This window comes from Brassica napus, chromosome C3, assembly GCF_020379485.1.
Source record: "Brassica napus cultivar Da-Ae chromosome C3, Da-Ae, whole genome shotgun sequence".
NCBI classification, from domain to species: Eukaryota; Viridiplantae; Streptophyta; class Magnoliopsida; order Brassicales; family Brassicaceae; genus Brassica; species Brassica napus.
In genome coordinates this window covers 67,967,734-67,988,994 of record NC_063446.1, presented here as the reverse complement: position 1 = coordinate 67,988,994, position 21,261 = coordinate 67,967,734, and the positions used below count along the sequence as shown (strand labels likewise).

The 21,261-nt window shown below is 34.1% G+C and overlaps 5 protein-coding genes across 5 annotated transcripts; 4 read left to right on the top strand and 1 right to left on the bottom strand.

Annotated features, from left to right (window-relative positions):
* Positions 1–5,430: 5,430 nt before the first annotated feature.
* LOC106361072 (polyubiquitin 11-like) lies at positions 5,431–6,826 on the bottom strand. Its single transcript, XM_013800769.3, has 2 exons — positions 6,580–6,826; positions 5,431–6,291 (listed from the first exon to the last, which is right to left on the bottom strand). Exon 2 carries the CDS (start codon positions 6,289–6,291, stop codon positions 5,602–5,604), a length of 690 nt encoding a protein of 229 aa, XP_013656223.1. The 5' UTR covers positions 6,580–6,826; the 3' UTR covers positions 5,431–5,601.
* A 408-nt stretch (positions 6,827–7,234) lies between these two features.
* LOC106358953 lies at positions 7,235–8,756 on the top strand. Its single transcript, XM_013798730.1, has 7 exons — positions 7,235–7,268; positions 7,351–7,532; positions 7,660–7,844; positions 7,965–8,055; positions 8,160–8,336; positions 8,423–8,473; positions 8,580–8,756. Exons 1-7 carry the CDS (start codon positions 7,235–7,237, stop codon positions 8,754–8,756), a joined length of 897 nt encoding a protein of 298 aa, XP_013654184.1.
* A 772-nt stretch (positions 8,757–9,528) lies between these two features.
* Positions 9,529–14,707, top strand: LOC125583294. The gene is made up of 9 exons (XM_048749937.1): positions 9,529–9,604; positions 9,976–10,152; positions 10,292–10,387; positions 10,824–10,985; positions 11,409–11,639; positions 11,735–12,173; positions 12,265–13,190; positions 13,300–13,921; positions 14,011–14,707. Exons 1-9 carry the CDS (start codon positions 9,529–9,531, stop codon positions 14,705–14,707), a joined length of 3,426 nt encoding a protein of 1,141 aa, XP_048605894.1.
* Positions 14,137–15,964, top strand: LOC125583447 (ATP-dependent DNA helicase PIF1-like). The gene has a single exon (XM_048750392.1). It carries the CDS (start codon positions 14,739–14,741, stop codon positions 15,837–15,839), a length of 1,101 nt encoding a protein of 366 aa, XP_048606349.1. The 5' UTR covers positions 14,137–14,738; the 3' UTR covers positions 15,840–15,964.
* Positions 15,881–21,260, top strand: LOC125583448 (ATP-dependent DNA helicase PIF1-like; the record flags this gene model as incomplete). The annotated part of the gene is made up of 1 exon (XM_048750393.1): positions 15,881–21,260. A coding segment is annotated over one exon (600 nt), but the record flags the coding sequence as incomplete, so codon positions are not given.
* Between the last annotated feature and the right edge of the window lies 1 nt (position 21,261).

Below are 21,261 nucleotides of genomic sequence, written 5' to 3'. Positions count from 1 at the left end.
TCTAAATCCGGATTTATATATTTGGAAAAGTTTCATAATATAGTAATAACTAATAAATTTTATATCAAAAATATTTTTTCTCAGTAAATATTTATTTTGGTAAGATTTTATGATACCTAATAACTTTTTTATATCAATTAAAATAATAAGTTTTTATATATAAATAATAATTACGAATATTAAAATTTTACATCAATATATGAATCATATTTTTATTATTAAAATAAGTGTAGTTTAAAATATATTTTATCAATGTATATAAGTTATTTTTATTTAATGTATATATTATTAGAAATAATTTATATATTTACAAAGACATATTTAAAAAATAGTAATTAAATAAATAATAATATAATAAAGTAACTATATAAATTTCAATTATTTTTATCAAAAGTTAAATAATGCAAAATTAAAAGCTCAAAGTAAACTTGAATAAATCAAACTAAAAACAATTACATTATGGTTTTATTTTTTAAGCTAATAAAACTAAAATATAAAAATAGAAATAGAAAATTTTATTTATATATAACATTTTAAATATTTTATATCTGCGCATGGCGCAAGAAAACTCCTAGTGTACTAGAATGTCAATGCATCCTGTGTAATGTTTATTTTTGTACGCTTTGCCAAACGATCACGATATAATCTCTAACCCGACTTCGGTATAACGAATACTTATACATTAAATAAAAATAATTTATATATTTACAAATAGACATATTTAAAAGGGGTTTTTGCCAAAACTAACGCACAACTTGATTTTAACCCCAAACCTATACCCAAACATGAATCAAATGCAAAATTAACCTAAAAGCCTAATGAAATTACAGCTCAGCCCCTTGTGACCAAACAAAAAAACAGAAGTCATTTTTACGAATATAGCCCTAGTAAATCGTCTGAGTCGTCTGAGATGTTGGAAATCGTCTGGACGACTGAAGTGTAAGTCGTCTGGTACCGATTTATTTTAAAAATAATTTATAAATCTTGTAAAAAAATATTTTGATGCGTTAAAAATAAAAATCAAGTAATTATAAACAGTTTTAAGTGATATAAATTAAGATATGATAAAATTGATTGTTTTGAAGATAGATGAGTGGAAGTAGTGAATCATGAAATACTTTGGTTTAGGAGTTTGGCAAACATATGTTGTAGTATTGTATGTATTGTTAGGGTTAGATTTTGGAAAACTAAAATGTTTTTTTCAAAAATTAGTTTTCACCTATATGTGTTTATTTATGTGTATAGTAAACATTTTTCAAGTTTGATTTGATTTTATGAAGTCTTTAATTAGATAATTAAGTTTAGGGGTTATGTTTAGGGTGTGGACGACTTATATTTCAGTCGTCTGTTGAATAATTTACTCGGACGACGTATATTTCAGTCGTTCACATCGTACCGAACCTTTAATTTTACCAATGTACGTTTTAACCTAACCGGATCATTTTACTCGGACGACTTACATTTCAGTCGTCTGGTGAAGAAATTAAAACAGACGACTTACATGTAAGTCGTCCAAATATTCCCGCTTAAAATTTTTAAAAAAAATTATTTTCCCGCTTAAATAATTTAAACCAGACGACTTACTTGTAAGTCGTCTGGAAAGTCTTCTATTTTAGTTTTCCACTAAAAATATTTAATTTCCCGCTAAAAATATTAAACTCTTCTGGACGACTTACATGTAAGTCGTCTGTTTTAATTTCTTCACCAGACGACTGAAATGTAAGTCGTCCAGGAAGTCGTCTGAGTCAAAAATATTTAACCTAATTGGATTTTTTGTCTCCCTATATAAAGAAAAATTTACACATTATCTCTCCTCCTCTCAAATGGCTGCAACAAAAATGTAATGTTCATCATTCTAAAACTCTCAAACCTCTCTCTAATCTCTTTGACTTGAAAACACCAAACTTTATATGAATTTTTCAGTTTTGTCTCATGTATTTCTTACTAATCTATCTCTTTTGCAGGTTTTTAATCAAATGGTACTCATCTTCCACTAATTTAAAGGTAAATCTATTAATTTTAGATATGTATTTTTGTGTGTTCTATAAATGTAGATTTATCTAATCTTCCACTCATTTTCTCTATTTTTAAGTCATTTGAATGTTTTTGGATATGCAGGTTTTTCAGATCTGGATTTGATATGCAGGTTTTTCAGATCTGGAAGACTTCTTGGACGACTTACCTGTTAGTCGTCTGGAAGTCGTCTGGAAGTCGTCTGGACTTCTTGGAAATCTTCTGACAAAGTCGTCTGGACTTCCAGGAAGTCGTCTGGACTTCCAGGAAGTCGTCTGGACTTCCAGGAAGTCGTCTGGACTTCCAGGAAGTCGTCTGGACTTCATGGAAGTCTTCTGACGAAGTCTCCCTTTCATAATAGATCTGAGTGTTTTGGTAAGTTCTTATGTTTGATTTTTCTTCATTTGGTAACTTCTTGTTGTATAAAGTTCTTACTTTTTTCCCAAACTAAAACTCTCCAAACCCACTCTAATCTCTTTGACTTGAAAACACCAAACTTTATATGAATTTTCCAGTTTTGTCTCATGTCTTTCTTACTAATCTATCTTTTTTGCAGGTTTTTAATTAGATGGTACTCATCTTCTACTAATTTAAAGGTAGATCTATTATTTTTAGATATGTATTTTTGTGTGTTCTGTAAAGGTAGATTTATCTAATCTTTCACTCATTTTTTCTGTTTTTAAGCCATTTGAACGTTTTTGGATATGCATGTTTTTCAGATCTGGATTTAATATGCAGGTTTTTCAGATCTGGAAGACTTCTGGGACGACTTACCTGTTTGTCGTCTGGAAGTCGTCTGGAAGTCGTCTGGACTTCTTGGAAGTCTTCTGACAAAGTCGTCTGGACTTCCTGTAAAGTCGTCTGGACTTCCTGTAAAGTCGTCTGGACTTCCTGTAAAGTCGTCTGGAAGTCGTCTGAACTTCCTAAAAGTTTTCTGACAAAGTCGTCTGGACTTCTTAGAAGTCGTCTGGACTTCTTAAAAGTCGTGCGGTCTTGTCTACTCAAGTGGAATCCAAGCTTGTCTTTGTAGAGGAATGATCTATAATAGTTTTGTTTGTGGTCTGTTTTGTGAATTACATGTCTACTCTTTTAGTTGTGAATTTTTTGTAAAATCAATAATAATGTTTTCCAAGATGTATTAAATGTGCTAACAATGTGTTTACACATTTACAAATCAATGAAATAATAGACTTCAGTAGCCTTTTTCTTATCTTTGGATCTCTCATATACAATAATAAACTCCAATGGCCTTTTTCTCATCTTAATAAACAAGAATGTTGGCAGCTTTATATTGATACAACATTTTAAGAAGCATTTTAACCCTTCTTCCAACTCATAACAATAGTCATCATTATTGTCTATAACAATAATACTTAAGAGATGGAAACAAACAATAGTAACTAGTCAAAGCATATAATATTTTATTATAAGTTTGCGTTGAAAAACTTAGTCAAATTTAGTAAAACTAAGGGAGAGAACATATTTTGTAAATATGAGTTTTACATATCTTGAAGTTACTTATCACTCTTAAAAATACAAGTTATTCAAAAACTAACGTAGAAGACTTAAAAACTAGCGGAGAAAACGCGGACGACTTCAATCTAAGTTGTCCAGACGACTAAACTATACGTCGTCTGGTCAACGCAGAGGTTATTTTTGCAATTGATTTTGAAATCTGTTATTTCGAACGACTGAAAAATAAGTCGTCTACTATTGTTTGGCTAAAAAAAAAACTCCAAAAAAGCTAGACGACTTATATTTCAGTCGTCATAGGTTAGTTTTGCATTTGACTGGATTATTTCAGAAGTTTGACTTTTCTGGACGACTTACATTTCAGTCGTCTAGTGAAAATTAAAATAATAATATTTTTTTAAAAGTAGACGACTTACAGTTATGTCGTCATAGGTTAGTTTTGCAATTGAAAAAAAAAACTTCAAGATTTAATTATATACAGACGACTTATAATTCAGTCGTCCACGAGACGACTGAAATGTAAGTCGTCCAGGATTTACGAGGTTTGACCAGAATCTCGGAAAAAAATCTTGGACGACTTACAAGTAAGTCGTCTCGTGGACGACTGAATTATAAGTCGTCTGTGTATAATTAAATTTTGAAGTTTTTTTTTTCAATTGCAAAACTAACCTATGACGACTTAAGTGTAAGTCGTCTACTTTTTAAAAAAATTATTATTTTAATTTTCGCCAGACGACTGAAATGTAAGTCGTCTGGGGAAGTCAAACTTCTGAAATTATCCAGTCAAATGCAAAACTAACCTATGACGACTGAAATGTAAGTCGTCTAAGTTCTTTGGAAATTTTTTTGAAACCAAACAAAAACAGACGACTTAACTTTTAGTCGTCTCAGGTTACAGATTTCAAAGTCAATTGCAAAAATAACCTCTGCGTTGACCAGACGACTTCCAGGTAAGTTGTCTACAGCCAGACGACTTCCCAAGTAAGTCGTCTGACGAACAGATCTGGAAAAAAACTCGATGTCATACCTTAAATTGGTGAGATAAGTTCCTTAGCATACATAAGGCTTCTCCAAGCACACAGAATCACAAACGAAAGTAACCCACCCAGAATCGTTAGCTTCTATGACTCTATGAACCATAAAAAATTTAGAATCAAAATCTTGAGTTTTTTTAGCTCATTGTGGAGAGAAAGTGAGAGATATGTTGTTTTTAGTTCACAAGAATGGAAAAAAAAGAAGGGTAAATCGATTTTAGGAGCATTAAGAGCTTCAAATTGGTTGTTCATGGTGGTTGTGGTATTGATGACAATGACAATCTTGTAATTACTTGAAGGTGATGAGGGTGAGAGTAAATATGTCATTTTCGAAAAAAAAAAGAAAAAAAAAATTGATGGCATTTTCGTAAATTATATGAACTTGTGAGGTGAATATGGCAAAACCAATTTAAAAAAAAAAGGAAGTTAGTTTTGTGTTTGACTTTAATTATAGGTCAATTCTGCAAAAAAACCTATTTAAAAATGGTAATTAAATAATTAATAATATAAAAAAATAACTTTATAAATTTCAATTATTTTTATCAAAAGTTAAATAATTATTTTTATCAAAAGTTAAATCAAACTAAAAACAATTACGGTTTTATTTTTTAAACTAATAAAACTAAAATATAAAAATAAAAAATTTTATTTATATATAACATTTTTAAATATTTTATATCACTCTTGGTTTCCTTTCCTTGAATTACAGAGCGTGATTAGCCCTAAAACTTCACCCAGCCCAACAGCATCAAGCTACTAACCCCCATCACCCGTAATATTTCAGAAGCAACAACTAACCAAAACAGTGAACAAGTTCCACTGCATCTACTACATCACATATTCAAGGTATAACAAATACAAACAACAAAGCACATAGCACGAGAGCAACCAACCTCGATATATTCCAACATAGAGAAGTTCTAGTAGTCTTATAACGAAAAGGGGAAACAGAGTTCATCAATTATTTAGGAGACGCTTCATAACGCCTCAAAACACACAAACCATGATTAATCTTTTAAGAAAACGGAACTAAAAACGCAGACATTGCTGTTTCTTGATAATAAGACACAGGACAAGAGACTTAAAAGCCACCACGGAGACGCAACACCAAGTGGAGAGTAGACTCCTTCTGAATGTTGTAGTCGGCAAGGGTGCGACCATCCTCAAGCTGCTTTCCAGCGAAGATGAGACGCTGCTGGTCCGGAGGGATCCCTTCCTTGTCTTGGATCTTGGCCTTGACGTTATCAATGGTGTCCGAACTCTCCACCTCCAGTGTGATGGTCTTTCCGGTTAAGGTCTTGACAAAGATCTGCATACCTCCACGCAGACGCAACACTAAGTGGAGAGTAGACTCCTTCTGGATGTTGTAGTCGGCAAGGGTGCGACCATCCTCAAGCTGCTTGCCGGCAAAGATGAGACGCTGCTGGTCCGGAGGGATCCCTTCCTTGTCTTGGATCTTGGTTTTCACATTGTCAATAGTGTCGGAACTCTCGACCTCTAGAGTGATCGTCTTTCCCGTCAGTGTCTTGACAAAGATCTGCATGCCTCCACGTAGACGCAACACCAAGTGGAGAGTAGACTCCTTCTGGATGTTGTAGTCAGCGAGAGTACGTCCATCCTCCAACTGCTTTCCGGCGAAGATCAACCTCTGCTGATCGGGGGGGATGCCTTCCTTATCCTGGATCTTGGCTTTGACGTTGTCGATGGTGTCCGAGCTCTCCACCTCGAGGGTGATGGTCTTTCCGGTGAGAGTCTTAACGAAGATCTGCATCTGTAATTCACAAAGCTAACATCAATAATAACTCAGAGCAATTGCGTAAATTAACTAATCGTTTCAATATACAAACACGCAATGAAGAAATCAATCGCAGATCTGGATGAATCAAACACAACCAACCATAATAATCAAAATTACTACCGGAGAGTGCTATAACCTCGAAGAACACGAACCATAATCATCAAAATCAACAAGAGATCTATCAAGTTCTGAAGAACAGAGAATCATAAATTACGATAAAGCAAAAGAGCTAATCGAGAGAAGAAGGAACAAGAATCTAACCTTGATCGTAAAGTAAATTCGCTAGCGATGAAAACTGAGAAGATTGCTTTTCGATTTGTGGAGGAGAATAGGTCTTTAGGGCTTGATTTATACAACGGGATGAGGAAGCCTCGGTCGCGAGAAAGCTATGGCGGTGAAGCAATAGCCAATAATCGTTTGACACGTATGAAAGGTGACGTGTATTGGGCGTTGTTTACACGCAACCCTTAAATGGAAGATAATCTTTTCTTTGCCTTGACTTTAGGATTAGGAAAAGTATCCCCTATATATTAATTGTGAATCATTTAAAAAGTTAGAACCTCAAGTTTGTAATAATTAAAAATAGCCCCTTCCTACGTGTCAGTTTTTTGTGTTCTTAATTGTCTTACGTGGCAGTTAAATAGAGCTCAATATGTTGAGCTTAGTCTAAAATTAAACATCCTAGCAAAATGTTATATAATTGTTACACCGTCAAATACAATTGTTACATATTCCCTATCGTCATTACTGATATACTCCTTACACTCAAAATGTTATATAATTGTTATATAATTGTTACACCGTCAAACTAAGTCTGTTTATTTGAGACTTAGTTTAGGAACGAAATTTGCAATCATTAATGCTATAAAACCAGATAAAGGAAAAAATAATTTTTAACTTTACGTACCCTTTAAAGATGGAGTGGCCATCACGTTTGCTTCGACACCAAGGTTTCATCGATGTTAATGTGATATATGAGATAAGGAAAATAAAATATGTAGTTTCCTTTGACACTGTGATGGTAATTACTAGGGCTCCTAAACCTAGACACGACATATATATATAAACGATGCTCCCACTCATCGAAAGATGCCCTTCCTTTAGCCATCGTGGAGTCTAAGTACGCGGCTATTGCGAAAATTGTTTCGGATAAAGATGATTTCTTTACCCATACACCAAGAAAAACCATTGCTCAAATGAAGGAAACAAAACAGGTTAGTTGTCAAAATAATGGTATCAATTTTAGATGTTTATTGTGTAAACTCATTTTACAACTTATATATATATATATATATTTAATTTTTTTTTTCTCATTATAGTTCCTATATTGTGTCGAAATAGGTTGAAAAGTGTATTCTGATGTGCACCATCGCTGGTATTGATTCTGATATGGGGTGGTTTTATCTGAGCTGCAAAGTCTGTTCTAAAAAAGTCTCGACCGTTTATGCGGTCAGTGACGATGATGATCTGAAGCACACATATTATTGTGTAAAGTGTAAGGCTTACAATCCTGTCACAGTTCCAAGGTACTTTTTATAATTTCAGTTTTGTTTTTATGTGTAATATGAATATCAACATCCTGTAACTAATTGTAATAACAAATCTTATAAGTATAAATTGCATTTAGTGGTGCTTGATAACACAAGCAACACAAAGCTAATGGTGTTCGATAGTCTTGCTGTGCAACTGGTCAACAAGCCATGCTCGCAGATTGCTGGTCCGTCAGAAAAAGTCGAGGTAGTGATTCAGATCCTATAGATCAATATTTAAACGTTTAAGACCCACGCCTTACATCTCTGTTAACTTAAATATAAAGTACTTTCTTCTTTATCTGAATGTAGATTGAGGAAACCAATGTGTTGCCTCCGGTTCTTAACACCATCATTGGCAAAACGTGCTTATTCAAAATTCAAATCGAGAGGGAGAACTTTGTCTACAAACATGATACCTACAAGGTTTTGAAGGTGATCACTAACAAAGATTTGATCAAAGATTTTGAAGAAAGCAACTCTCAAGATGTACGTGGAGTTTTATTTTTGATACTTACATAAATCTAATTGCATATTTCTAAATATTTCTCACCTATTCTAAACGAAATTATCAGGGAAGCGAAGGTGTATTTCATGATATGGATACTCAATCCGATGCACCAGAGGTTTGTGGCCATCCTTATTGATGGCGATCCGTAATAGATCCGTAATAGATTTGCTGTAACACATATCATGGTTTTTTTTTAATTTACATTTGGTTAATATCGGCAGGCCTCTCTTGCTAATCAAGGTTCAGCTTCTGAGCAGTCTGAGTCTTTCGATCTGACTCCTGCTAAACGTGTTAGGGCAGTCGATATTGAATTGGAAGAAATCAATGACCAGAATTCTGTTACGAGGAGTACCGGTTCCATGATGATTAAGAAGGAGAAGTTTGCTAAAAGTGGCTGAAGTGGGTTTGATTTCTTATAAGATAGAGGCTTCTGCTTTTCTTTAACTAACTTTTCGCAACTTATAAGTTTTATGTTAGTTTTTTTTAATATTTATGTTGTGTTTTTCATATTCGATACTTATGTTGGTGTTTTATAATTAATGGAAAGCCTCTTTTGTTTCAATATGGTTGCATAAAATTGATTTTTTTTTTGCTGTGTTAAGTTCTGATTATATATTAGTATCTGTAAACAAGAAATTTTTCTTTATTGTTCCATAATCACTAAACAACGCTTCATATGCTCTCCGGTTTTTAGTCCTATCTACCATTGTCAGTTCCATACCTGAATCTATTGTTCCGTAATTTTAGAAAACTTACAAGTTGTGCTTCCAATGAACGGATTTAGGAGATTCAGTCAATTGTAGATAAGAGTCCAACTCAACATAAATACGGTTTCCCTTCACTAAGAGGATTAGTCCTGCATAAAAATAAGATAAGAAACGAAGGCAATATGATACAAATTATTTGTTAACTCAACCTTACGTTATAAATGTTTTCTACACGAAAGATTTATAAGTTTAAAATGAGTTCGAAAAACTTAAATATTTTTTATTTTGTAAAGATTTGTACATACTATATTGTACCATTGGTATAAATATATAATCTCAGTAAATAGACATAATAAGTTAAGGTAAGTCAATAACACATAGGCTAACTTAATGGTACACATCAATGGAGAAGTAAAACACTAGAGCCGAACATTAACCAAACCTAACCCCGTTTTCTATAGCGATGGAGAGGAAAAAACGCAAGGGCAGAACTCCAGAAGGTGTATGTAATGGTCGAGTGTCAGAGCTAATCAGTCAAAGTATGTCATCCATATCTATGTTGTTTGAGTCGGATTTTTATAAAGATATATGGAATATTTATAATTTCAACTTGCAGCACAAATTTCTTCTGCAATAGATGATGAGATTCAGAGTTCTAAAGTATCAAGCAAAAGAGGAGTTCGAATTGGCAGCGAATATGTTTTCTATAATCCACATATTCAAAAACTGGCAAGAGCACAGAGACGACTTAGACTATCCGAAAAAAGAGGACAATTACGTATGTATTCTACCATATCGTCTGCCATTGATCTTTTTCGCTTGGTTGTTCAACTATCTATAAAAATGTCCATCACAATGTATGCAGTTTCTTATTGAGGAATCTTTTATGATTAATGGTTGATTGTCTCAGATAAGAAGACGGACCCACTACCACATCGTCCAGAAACTTTGGACCGAGCTGCTAGAGCACACAGGCGTGAAATCATTTCAACCAAAAGGCAAAATCCCGTTTCAGCGAACCATCCAATTGTTGCAACAGAGGAAAATAGTCTAACTATCGCCTCTGACGGGATTGATACAACAAACAGTAATTTCTATTCAGTTTTTGAGTTTATATGTATATTATTGTGGGTAATATTTTTAGGATTCTTTCTCTTTAGTGTCAAAGATTTTTGTTTATATATACCGTTTTTAATAAATCACCCTTTCTATTGATATCGATGTAGATGTGGACAATTACTCTAAAAGGACATCCTCTGCACCTAATACTGATGAACGATGTACAGAAAACGATAGTTTGTACTACGGACAGAAGAATACTGGTCAGAGTTCGGTCGAGTTATTGGGACGGTCATGTTCTGCAAACAAACGTTCAAAGAGGATAAAACCAGGAATGTGTTTTAACCTCAAACCAGAAGCATTTATTTAAATAAACTACATTTAACGGTATTCAATTTCTGCACATTTGCAGATGCTACTCAACGGGAAAATTTACCTTTACCCGTTACTAAGAAGCGTAAGACGAACCCGCAAAATGTGTTTGCTGACATAACTAATGTTAATTTGGGGTGCGTGCGCGGGGATACTCGACGAGGGGAGACATTGGAAGTTATGGGACAGAAAAGAATACACATGGAAGACAGTCAAACAGTTTTCAGATGGAGGAGGGGGTGGCAAAGTAATGTCTCATCAGGTAAATAAAATTATGCTAAAGCAATAATGTTTGTTTCTAATGTTTGATTGTATCACTATGAACAGGTTCTGTTGTAACATCTTTGAGAGATTTAAATGGTCCTCTTCACAGTTCTCAAACATGCCAAAATCTACCCAATGTTCAAGCGCCAATAATACCAAGTAGAAGCCAAACAAAGGAGACCATGACAGAGAATCAGTGTTTATTACTGGGGCCCGAAGAAGAAGGTATGTAAATTTTAGTATTGCTTCAAAATGTCCATTAAGACGTTATATATACGTGTTGGCTATTTTATGATCTGGTCAAATATGAACCGCAACAGGCGTAAGACTATCTTCTCGGAAAGCAAAACAAAAAGGGATTTTTCTTGGTGTATCCAGCTATGCATCGTCTAAACCCTTACAATTTACACCGGATCCTGGATCAGTTATAACTCAGGTTCAACCCTCACAATCTACAGAACAAGACCTGCATGAAGCAGAGGGGCGATCTTATATTATATCCGATGTATCTGATTCAGATGGTATGGGTTTGAAAATTGGTTAATAAGTTCACTTGATATATTATTATTTGTTACTACAGTCAAACCTTTAAAACCTCTATTACTGCGACTGATAGATATTACCCTGACTATATTGAAATTTTAACAGATTCATTGGATGAATTATGGGACTGTTCAAGTAATGAAGAACATGACGAAGAAACTGACTCGGACACATGTGAAGACGCTACTATTTTGCAGAAGATCCAGCGTCAAGCAAACATTAATAAGGTTGTAGAATCCATTACAAAGCATTTTGGTGGGAACAATAAAAAAAACAACACAACGGCAAATTTCAGTGCTTTGGAGAAATCACTTCCTTTGCCACATCAAGAAGAAGGTAATGTTATAACTTTACTTATATTTTTTGACAACAAATACAACACCTTAGTGCGTGTCAAACTATGTTATTTATGTATTCGTTTTGTATTTTAGCTTACAAAGATGATGGAGATCTGACACACGAATGTCCTATCTGTAGAGCTCTGTTTTGGTACAATGAGCGAATTAGTAAGGGGAGAAAAACCAAAACTCCTATTTTCACAATGTGCTGTATGAGAGGAAAGGTTAAGATCCCTGTATTAAAGGAACCACCGGCCTTGCTTAAGAAGCTTCTTACAAGTGATGATGCTATCAGCAAGCACTATCGGGATAATATAAGACCAATCAATATGATGTTTTCTTTTACATCACTCGGGGGGAAGATTGATAACTCTATTAACTCAGGGCGAGGTCCTAAGATTTTCAAGCTTCATGGGGAGAATTATCACTTAATTGGTAGTATGAAGCCAAATCGAAACGAGAAAGCCAAGTTTTCGCAGTTGTATATTCATGATACACAAAATGAGGTTGAGAACCGTTTATCTGCTCTAAGGTAGTCATGAATTAGACTTATTTTATTGGTTCTTTGACCACAGCATGTTCACATATATTTTCTCTAAATTATCTATGGTTATTATTTGCAGTGGGAACTCTGGGAAAGCAAAAATCCGTCCAGATTTGGTTGAATCTATAATGGAAATGTTAAGGGAATGTAATGTGCACGTCAAGTCTTTTCGCAATAGTATGGATAGATTTAATGATGAAGAAGAAACTCGAGACGTTTCTTTGGTCCTAATCCACACCCGTTTTCAAGATGGAAGAGTTTACAACCTGCCCACTTCTTCTGAAGTTGCCGCATTAGTTGTTGGCAATTTTCAAGAAAATATGGACAAGCGTGATATCATCTTACAAAAAACTTCGGGGAAGCTTAAAAGGATTAGTGAGTTGCATCCATGCTATTTGCCCCTACAGTATCCACTTATTTTCCCGTATGGTGAAGATGGTTTTCGTTTAGGTATTAAACATGGTTTCACAGGACCCTTCAAAAACAAGAAGCCTAATATCAGTATGAGGGAGTACTTTGCCTATCTTATTCAGGTTCGAAAAGTTGGGTCTCAGGTTCTTCATCTTTCAAGACGTCTTCTTCAGCAATTTCTGGTTGATGCATATACAATGATCGAATCCCATCGTCTTCGGTTTATAAGGAAAAATCAGTCAAACCTTAGAACTTTGAAGTTTAGTAAGTTTGTTGAGGCTGCAAATCAAGGAAATTCGAGTGTGTCTATTGAAGGAAATCGAATAATTATACCATCGTCTTTCACAGGAGGGCCTCGCTATATGCATCAAATGTATCTAGATGCAATGACTATCTGCAAATACCATGGATTTCCGGATCTATTCATTACTTTTACATGTAATCCTAAATGGGCAGAGTTGAAAAGGTATTTTGATCAATACAATCTTCGATCTGAGGATAGACCTGAGCTGTGTTATAGACTATTCAAAGTTAAGCTGGATAGTTTAATGGATGATCTAACTAAGAAGCATTGGCTTGGGAAAACAGTGTCAGGTAGTATTTTAAAATTTCAAAATCTTTACTCATATAATTGTGGGTTGTTAAGCTATTATGTGAAGGGATAAAGCATATGGTTTACACATCTGTATTTTTTTGTCTGCAGCAATTTATACTGTTGAATTTCAGAAACGAGGTCTTCCCCATGCTCATATATTGGTATTTATGGATTCACAGCACAAGCTACCACAAGCAGATGATATTGATAGGATGATATCAGCCGAGATTCCTGATAAAGCAACTGAACCAAGGTTATACGAAGTTGTGAAAGATTTAATGATTCATGGGCCATGCGGTTCTGTGAACAGTGGTTCACCATGTATGCAAGATGGGAAATGCAGCAAATTCTTTCCAAGAAAAAATGTGGAAAAAACAACTGTTGATGCCCAAGGTTATCCAGTATATCGTAGAAGGGATAACGGTGCTTTTATAGAGAAGAAAGGCGTGGAGTGTGATAACAGATTTGTGGTCCCCTACAACAAAAAGCTCTTACTTGCCTACAATGCACACATCAATGTCGAGTGGTGCAATCAGTCTAGATCTATTAAGTACTTATTCAAGTACATTAATAAAGGACAAGACCGTATTACAGGAACTGTTACACAGAGAAATAGTTCCCAAGCACAGACCGAGTGTAACGGACCACAAACTGAGTTACGTGATACCGTCGTTGGAGATGTTACCGAGGAGCCAGCAGTTGATGAAATCAAGAACTATTTCGATGCGAGGTATTTCGTTGTGATTGTAATGTTTATTGTGTCGTTTAACTTATATAGATAATTGTCAGTTTCTAACTTGATAATTGGTTTCATTGTAGATACATATCAACTTGCGAGTCTGCGTGGAGAATCTTAGCCTTTCCAACGCATTATCGATCTACACCTGTTGAGAAAATTACATTCCATCTAGAAGGTGAGCAACCACTTATTTACAAAGAAGGGGATTCGGTTAAAAGTGTAATCGATCGGGCGCTGGCTACAAAAACAATGTTTTTGGCTTGGTTTGACTGTTGTATTAGATACCCTGAAGCAAGAGAACTGACATATGCTGAACTACCAACAAAATTTGTCTATGACGCGAAAGTAAAAGCATGGAATCCACGGAAAAAAGGATTTGCTATAGGGAGGTTGGCGCCTGTATCTCCTTCTTCCGGGGAACTATACTTTTTGAGGGTTTTACTCAATAAGGTAAGAGGGCCAAAGTGTTATGCTGATATTAAGACTGTTGATGGCATTGTTCAACCCAGTTATGAAGATGCATGTTATGCCCGTGGATTGTTGGACGATGACAAAGAGTATATTGAAGGTCTTAAAGAGATTAGTTTCTGGGCATCATCCAGTTATGTTCGAAATTTTTTCGTCAAAATGTTATTATCTGGTAGTTTATCATCGCCAAGATTGGTATGGGAAGCAACGAAAGATTTGTTATCTGAAGATGTTCTTTACAATGAAAGAAAGCGAAGAAACTATCCTGGTATTGATCAATCCGTTTTAACACGTATAAGACTACTGTAATTGCAGCGTTCTTTATAACATTTGAGTGTTTATGTATGTTGTAGGGCTCATTTTGAGTGAGGAAGAGATCTTAAACTGTACGTTAGTTTTGATCGAAAACATACTACGTACCAAAAACAGTTCGCTGAATAATTGGGATACAATGCCAAAACCAGCCGAGAGCTCACAATCATTCACGGAAAATCTTCTGATACAAGAAGAGCTTAACTATCCGAAAGCTGAATTGCGTTCACAGCATGATGAATGGATTGTGAAATTGACAGATGAGCAAAGGACAATCTATGATCAGATAATTGGTGCTGTGCTTAACAGACAAGGCGGTGTTTTTTTTGTCTACGGCTTTGGAGGGACAGGAAAAACTTTTTTGTGGAATATCTTATCAGCTGCTATTCGATCACGAGGCAAAATTGTTCTGAATGTCGCATCAAGTGCTATAGCATCACTATTACTGCCTGGTGGAAGAACTGCGCATTCAAGATTTGGCATACCGATCAATCCCGATGAGTTCTCGACTTGCAAGATACAACCAGGTAGTAATCAGGCAGAACTGATAGCTAGAGCATCTCTGATTATATGGGATGAAGCACCTATGATGAGTAAGCATTGCTTCGAAGCTCTTGATAAAACAATGGCTGATATTATGAAGAGTCCGGAGGGAACACCATTCGGTGGTAAAGTAGTGGTTTTCGGAGGCGATTTTCGACAGATTCTACCCGTAATTCCGAGAGGATCTAGACCCGACATTGTTTTGGCTACTCTTAATTCTTCCTATTTATGGAAGCATTGTAAGGTATTGGAACTAACCAAAAACATGAGGTTAATGGCTGAAACTGATCTGCAGCAGGCTGAAGAGATAAAGACCTTCTCGAAATGGATATTGGATTTAGGAAATGGGAAGATCAATGAACCAAATACTGGGGAAACAATGATAGAAATTCCAAAAGATTTGTTGATAAAGGAATGCAAAGAACCAATTGCAGCTATTGTTTCTGAAGTTTATGGGAACACGTTCGAAGACTCGAAAGATCCAGTTTTCTTCCAAGAGCGAGCTATCTTATGTCCCACCAACGCAGATGTAGAAGTAATTAACGACTATATGCTTGATCGTTTAAAAGATATTTTCCCATGTTAGTTTAATGTTATCTAATTTGTCATGTTATTCATATTTTTCGTTTTTTCTTAGGTGAGGAAAGAATTTACTTAAGCTCAGACAGCATTGATCCCTCCGATTTGAATTCGAAAGATGATTCTGTCTTCTCCCCTGAATTTTTGAATAGCATTAAAGTTTCCGGACTGCCTAATCATGCTCTAAGACTTAGAATTGGTACACCGGTTATGATTTTAAGGAACATAGATCCTACAGAAGGTTTATGTAACGGCACTAGGCTCCAGATAACACAACTTGGAATCCATATAATCGCAGCTAAATTCATCACTGGCACTAGAGTTGGAGAGAAGGTCTTCTTACATCGTCTTCTGATTGAACCTTCAGATGAAAGCCTTCCATTTAAAATGAGGCGGAGGCAGTTTCCTCTTAAAGTCGCATTTGCAATGACAATTAACAAGAGCCAAGGGCAAACATTATGCAATGTTGGGTTGTATCTTCCTAAACCAGTCTTCTCTCATGGACAATTGTATGTTGCTGTTTCTCGGGTCAAGTCGAGGAGGGGGTTAAAGATTCTTATTACCGACAAAGATGGAAATCATCAACGGTCGACGATGAATGTTGTGTACAAGGAGGTTTTTCAAAACCTTTTCGACAAGGAAACGTGAAGTTACAATACCTTCAAGAATCCAGGTACCGATTAGTTATTTTCCTAATACTCTTTCGGATTGAATAAATATAAAACTTATCAATGTGGTGATCTATAATATGCAGAAAATATGGTATTGTTCTTTGGTGTTTTCTGAAGATTGGAACTACTACGAGAAGCATATGTAAGTTTTTGTATAATTTGTGTATAAATATAACTGTTCTTATCGTGGCAATAATATAGGATTGGTTTAATGTATTTTCAATAGGGAAGAACCAATATTACGGCAGTGACTAAGGAAGTGTGCGAGTTTATCATTCTAAAGTTATCCAGCAACCTGGCGAAGCTATTCGAAAAAGAAACGACGAAATTACTTTTCATTTTCTATACTTGAACAGCAATCTACATGGATTAATTCTATTGACATTATGAGAAACTCACCTAATAATTTTCATGTACGTTGGATGCATGGTGAACTCAAGGTGTGAAGTTGCTCCTTCGCTTGACTTTATATCAAAACTTCCTGCTTCTTTATTGAAGCCTGTCATAATAGAATAATTTTTTTTAATGTTTAGCAGGGGTTGGAAAAAAAGAAATTATATTCGATGAAAGTCTTAATATATCTTAGTTGGTTTTGTAAACCGAAACAATTTTTTAACAAATTATCATTTCGTGTGCTAAACAAACCATAAATATTTGGATGTACAAAAGTTAGTTGAACCCAAATAAATCACTGACTTATGCAACAGTGTCTACTTTTGCAATTTCCAGTTTAGTTTATTTTCCAGTTCTAATTTTTGGGCGCAGGACGCCAGCTATTCACATAACAATACAGTTTCGGTAACTCATCTATATATTCGATATTTAACTAACTGTTGGTTTAATGTCTGTTTGTAGAGAATGGTGTAACCTAAATTATATTGTAGCTTCTCTAACCGGTAACCGAATTGTGAAGTAAGTTAGTGGGTTCTTAATATGGGCTCTATAAGGTGGACTATACTAATATCCCCTATTTGGTTTACTAAAACGAAAAAGAATGACTACATAAACTTATATTTATATACCTTCCTCCAACATAGTATAGAATCAAAAATTCTTTTATTGCAATATCCGTTTTAGGCATTCTGTATCAAAAATACCATACGTATAGATTTATATTACTGTTATAGCCACCCATGTATCTAAATAAGTTTACTTAATCTAACGTGTCTAAATAAGTAAACTTAATCTAATGTGTTACAATATATTCAAGATTTATTGTTTAATTTGGACAGAAATTTTATTGTTCCATATATACCAGACGATCTCAACTTGCTTCGCAAGCGAAAAGTATATACTCTTCCCTCCGCATACTGAATGCAATAAATTTCGGAAAATAGAATATGTTAAGTCTAATATTACGATGCCCTATAGTTGGTATCCTATATATATGTTAATAACTCGGAGTAAAAAGCAAAAAGATCAAACTCTTTCAACTTACAAATTCCTCATGAGCTCTATCATGTTTTTCTCTGAATTTGAGCTCCCTCTCAAAAATCCTGTAGTCAGAGTGAAGGTAATCAGTAAATGGAAGGATGCTTCTGCAATAATCCGTGGGGAAACTCAAATGCTCATGGGTGATGAAAAAGTATGATTGATATTATTACCGTTTATATTGTATAATTTTTGTGGTCGTTTTTCTAAGTGTTAATTTTATGTTTGTATACAGGGTAACACGGTTCTAGGAACTATTGTCGATGAAATAATGATCAGAAATGAATGCATCATGTTTGAAGGAGAATGGTATGAGATCCATGGTTTCAAACTAATGTATAATTTCCGCCGGTTTAGGGTTACTACAAATCGCTTCCATGTTTTTACTGGTGAGAATACTATTATTAATAACGTCCCAGCAAGAACTGATTGCAACTATTATGGTTTTAAAGAATTTAAAACCATATTGAGAGGCCTTGCCCATCCTATGTACTCTGTAGGTATGTTGTTTTTAAAAGTTTAAACGTCAAATTTCCTTATGTTAATAATATTTCTTTGACACTTTCATATGTATATTTATGTTTTACATTGTGTTATCCTATATCACTTATCTTTACTCTATTCAATAGACGTCTACGGAGCTATGGTGAGTGTTGGTGATCTAGAACATTTTGGAGCCCCTGGAGGGCCAATGATACCGAAAATGCGTTTTAGCTTGGTCAATCCTGGGTGAGTTCAAGTGTTACTTTAATCCGTTGTTTATGACACAATACATTTACTATTTTCCTAAGATGATATGACTCTTAACATTACAGGTATAAACATCTAAACTGTGTTGCATATGGAAGGAACGCTGTTGAGATTGATGCTTACTGGAATTATACAAGAGCAAATGTTGTTTTGTGTGTCTTGAGTTTTTGGCAAATCGAAAGGCTCCAAGGTATAAATTTTGTTTTAAACCTGTAAAATTTATACTTAATTTATACGCTGTAAAATTGGTTCTTAAATTATACGTGTTTACCAAAATATTTTTTTATATTTCATTAGGTCGATTGACATTCATCACGAACATTGAAGGATGTTCGAGGATTGAATTCGAACTCAATATTCCGGAGATTATAGCTTTTCGTCAGCTGTAAGAGCATTAATATATTTACAAAACACGATTTTGTTCATATCATTAAAGATCTCTACTGTTTGTTAAAAAAAATTGTCCTTTTTTATCAGGATTCCACCAAATGCTTATTGATGTCTTGCAACAAGCATTCGAAGGGATAATGAGGAGGACGTATGGTGTTACATTTTATCGCTTTCAGTTTTTTTCTTTCAGTTTTTGATTTTGCTTTACAATGTTCCTGGCTTTTATAACATAAGATAAATTTATTTCATATCTATTTTTACAATGCTAAATGATAGTTAATTTTTCACAAGTGCGTTCTTTACTGGGTTGTATAATTAATTATCTCACTATTGTGTCAATAAAGTTGATGCTAACCGTATTAGTAGACGTCCTATTGTCGGAAACAATACCCTTGGTTCCCACCTCTTCAATCTTTCTCTGCAATGTGAAACTCTTATTCAATATAAACTAAAATATATCGTCAACTCAAATACATTTAAGGATAATTCACAAAGTTTGGCTTTGCTTGATTGTTTAAGTATACTCATATCAAGCAAAGAATTTTTAATACTAATCATAAAAATTTTATTTCAATCAAGCAAACAATCATTAAATTTTAACATTTTTATCAAGCATTTGAATTCAAATAGATACTCCTAAATAGAATTTAGCTTTGTTGAAATCAAATAGGTAAACGATGGAATTAGGTTTTCTGTGAAAGCTATGTCAGATTTCAACCTATATTCGAGACCCGATTGAAAAATAAATAACGAAACAAATGAAACTCCTTGCAATTGAGAATTGATTTTACAGATCTCAAAATATTATCAAATTGACTAACCTTATAGCTTCTCTTTTTCTGAATCGATTGTTTACTCTGTGGAAGACCAGTAACCTTCGATTGGTATTATTGATTAGGTTTGGAACGTGAATACGTATTGCACAGAGAGAGAAATCAGAAGATCGGTTTGAAATGTTCTGAGACGGTGATAAACGAAACAGTCGATTCGGGAACGGCAAATATGGGAAAAATTAAAAATAATTGGGAAACAATATATCTGCAATTTGTGTTAAGACAATGACTTGCTTTTGCCCTCAAATATTGGACAATCATAATTAAGGAACAAATATAATCGGGCCTTTCAATTTATTTGTTTATTATTATGGCCCATTATATTTATTCAACTAATCTATTATGTTATATATGTTACGACAATATAATTTACATAAATGTTGTGAAAAATATTTTTTTTAATTCCAAGTTCTATTAAGTTGTGTTAAAGTCTTTAAAATAATCAAATATAAATCTTTTAATAAGATTAGCTACCAAAAAAAATGGTATGGTATTTTATTTGTCTTACTAAAAATATATCACATACTCGGTAATAAACAAAAATATTTATAGAAAGATCATTATTGATCGTAAATACAATTTAATCCTCCAATATCTATAAATACTTATATAACGAAAAAATAAAAACCCTATATCTCTTAATAAAAACCTCACCACATATCAGTTTTATTCATCTTATAATCTAATTTTTTAAAATTTTTAAAAAATCTCACCCCGCGCAAGGCGCGGGTCTAATCCTAGTATTTTAGGATTAGGAAAAGTATAATTGCATACCAAACACCAACATGAAAACAATGCATATTTTTGCACCAAATTTTTTTGTCTAATTAGAAGAGATGTGTTCTATAGCAGAGACCTACGTACCTTGTTTTTAGAAGGCTCAGTGACTTGTAATACTGCTCATCTTTAGGTACCTGCAGGAAGAAAACAGCTTCAACATGGTCATGAATTCAAACAACAAAAGCGTGAACAACATCAAAGCAAGGCAAGCTTACTCAACAACTATAAATAACATCAAAGCAAGGCAAAAGCTTAACCTCAGATAGAACAAGACAAGCTTACACAAAAACATACAAACAATAACCAGAAACATAACAAAATTAGCTTACACATTAAAAACAATCTCCATGTTGTGGAGCTTATTTTCAATGCTCATCAACATCATCTCCTGACAGTTCCTTCCATCCATTAGGACCCACGTGGTACACTGATCCATATGACAAGAGAAGAGTAATACTCCCTCCGTTTTTTAATGATAGACTTTTTTTAAAAAAAAAATTGCTTCAAAAAAATGTATTTTTGTGTTTTTTATGAAAAAATTGTAAACTTCAAGAAAATTAATTGAATTTATTGA

What these genes read in the sequence shown, in the direction of transcription:
- LOC106361072 (XM_013800769.3), bottom strand. Translation starts at nt 6,291, where the DNA reads ATGCAGATCTTCGTTAAGACTCTCACCGGAAAGACCATCACCCTCGAG.
- LOC106358953 (XM_013798730.1), top strand. Translation starts at nt 7,235, where the DNA reads ATGGAGTGGCCATCACGTTTGCTTCGACACCAAG. An exon ending in AATCCTGTCACAGTTCCAAG is followed by an intron (nt 7,845 to 7,964) that starts GTACTTTTTATA and finishes TGATAACACAAG; the next exon opens with CAACACAAAGCTAATGGTGT. An exon ending in CTCAATCCGATGCACCAGAG is followed by an intron (nt 8,474 to 8,579) that starts GTTTGTGGCCAT and finishes TAATATCGGCAG; the next exon opens with GCCTCTCTTGCTAATCAAGG.
- LOC125583294 (XM_048749937.1), top strand. Translation starts at nt 9,529, where the DNA reads ATGGAGAGGAAAAAACGCAAGGGCAGAACTCCAGAAGGTGTATGTAAT. An exon ending in CTACGGACAGAAGAATACTG is followed by an intron (nt 10,388 to 10,823) that starts GTCAGAGTTCGG and finishes CACTATGAACAG; the next exon opens with GTTCTGTTGTAACATCTTTG. An exon ending in AAGAACTATTTCGATGCGAG is followed by an intron (nt 13,922 to 14,010) that starts GTATTTCGTTGT and finishes GTTTCATTGTAG; the next exon opens with ATACATATCAACTTGCGAGT.
- LOC125583447 (XM_048750392.1), top strand. Translation starts at nt 14,739, where the DNA reads ATGTATGTTGTAGGGCTCATTTTGAGTGAGGAAGAGATCTTAAACTGT.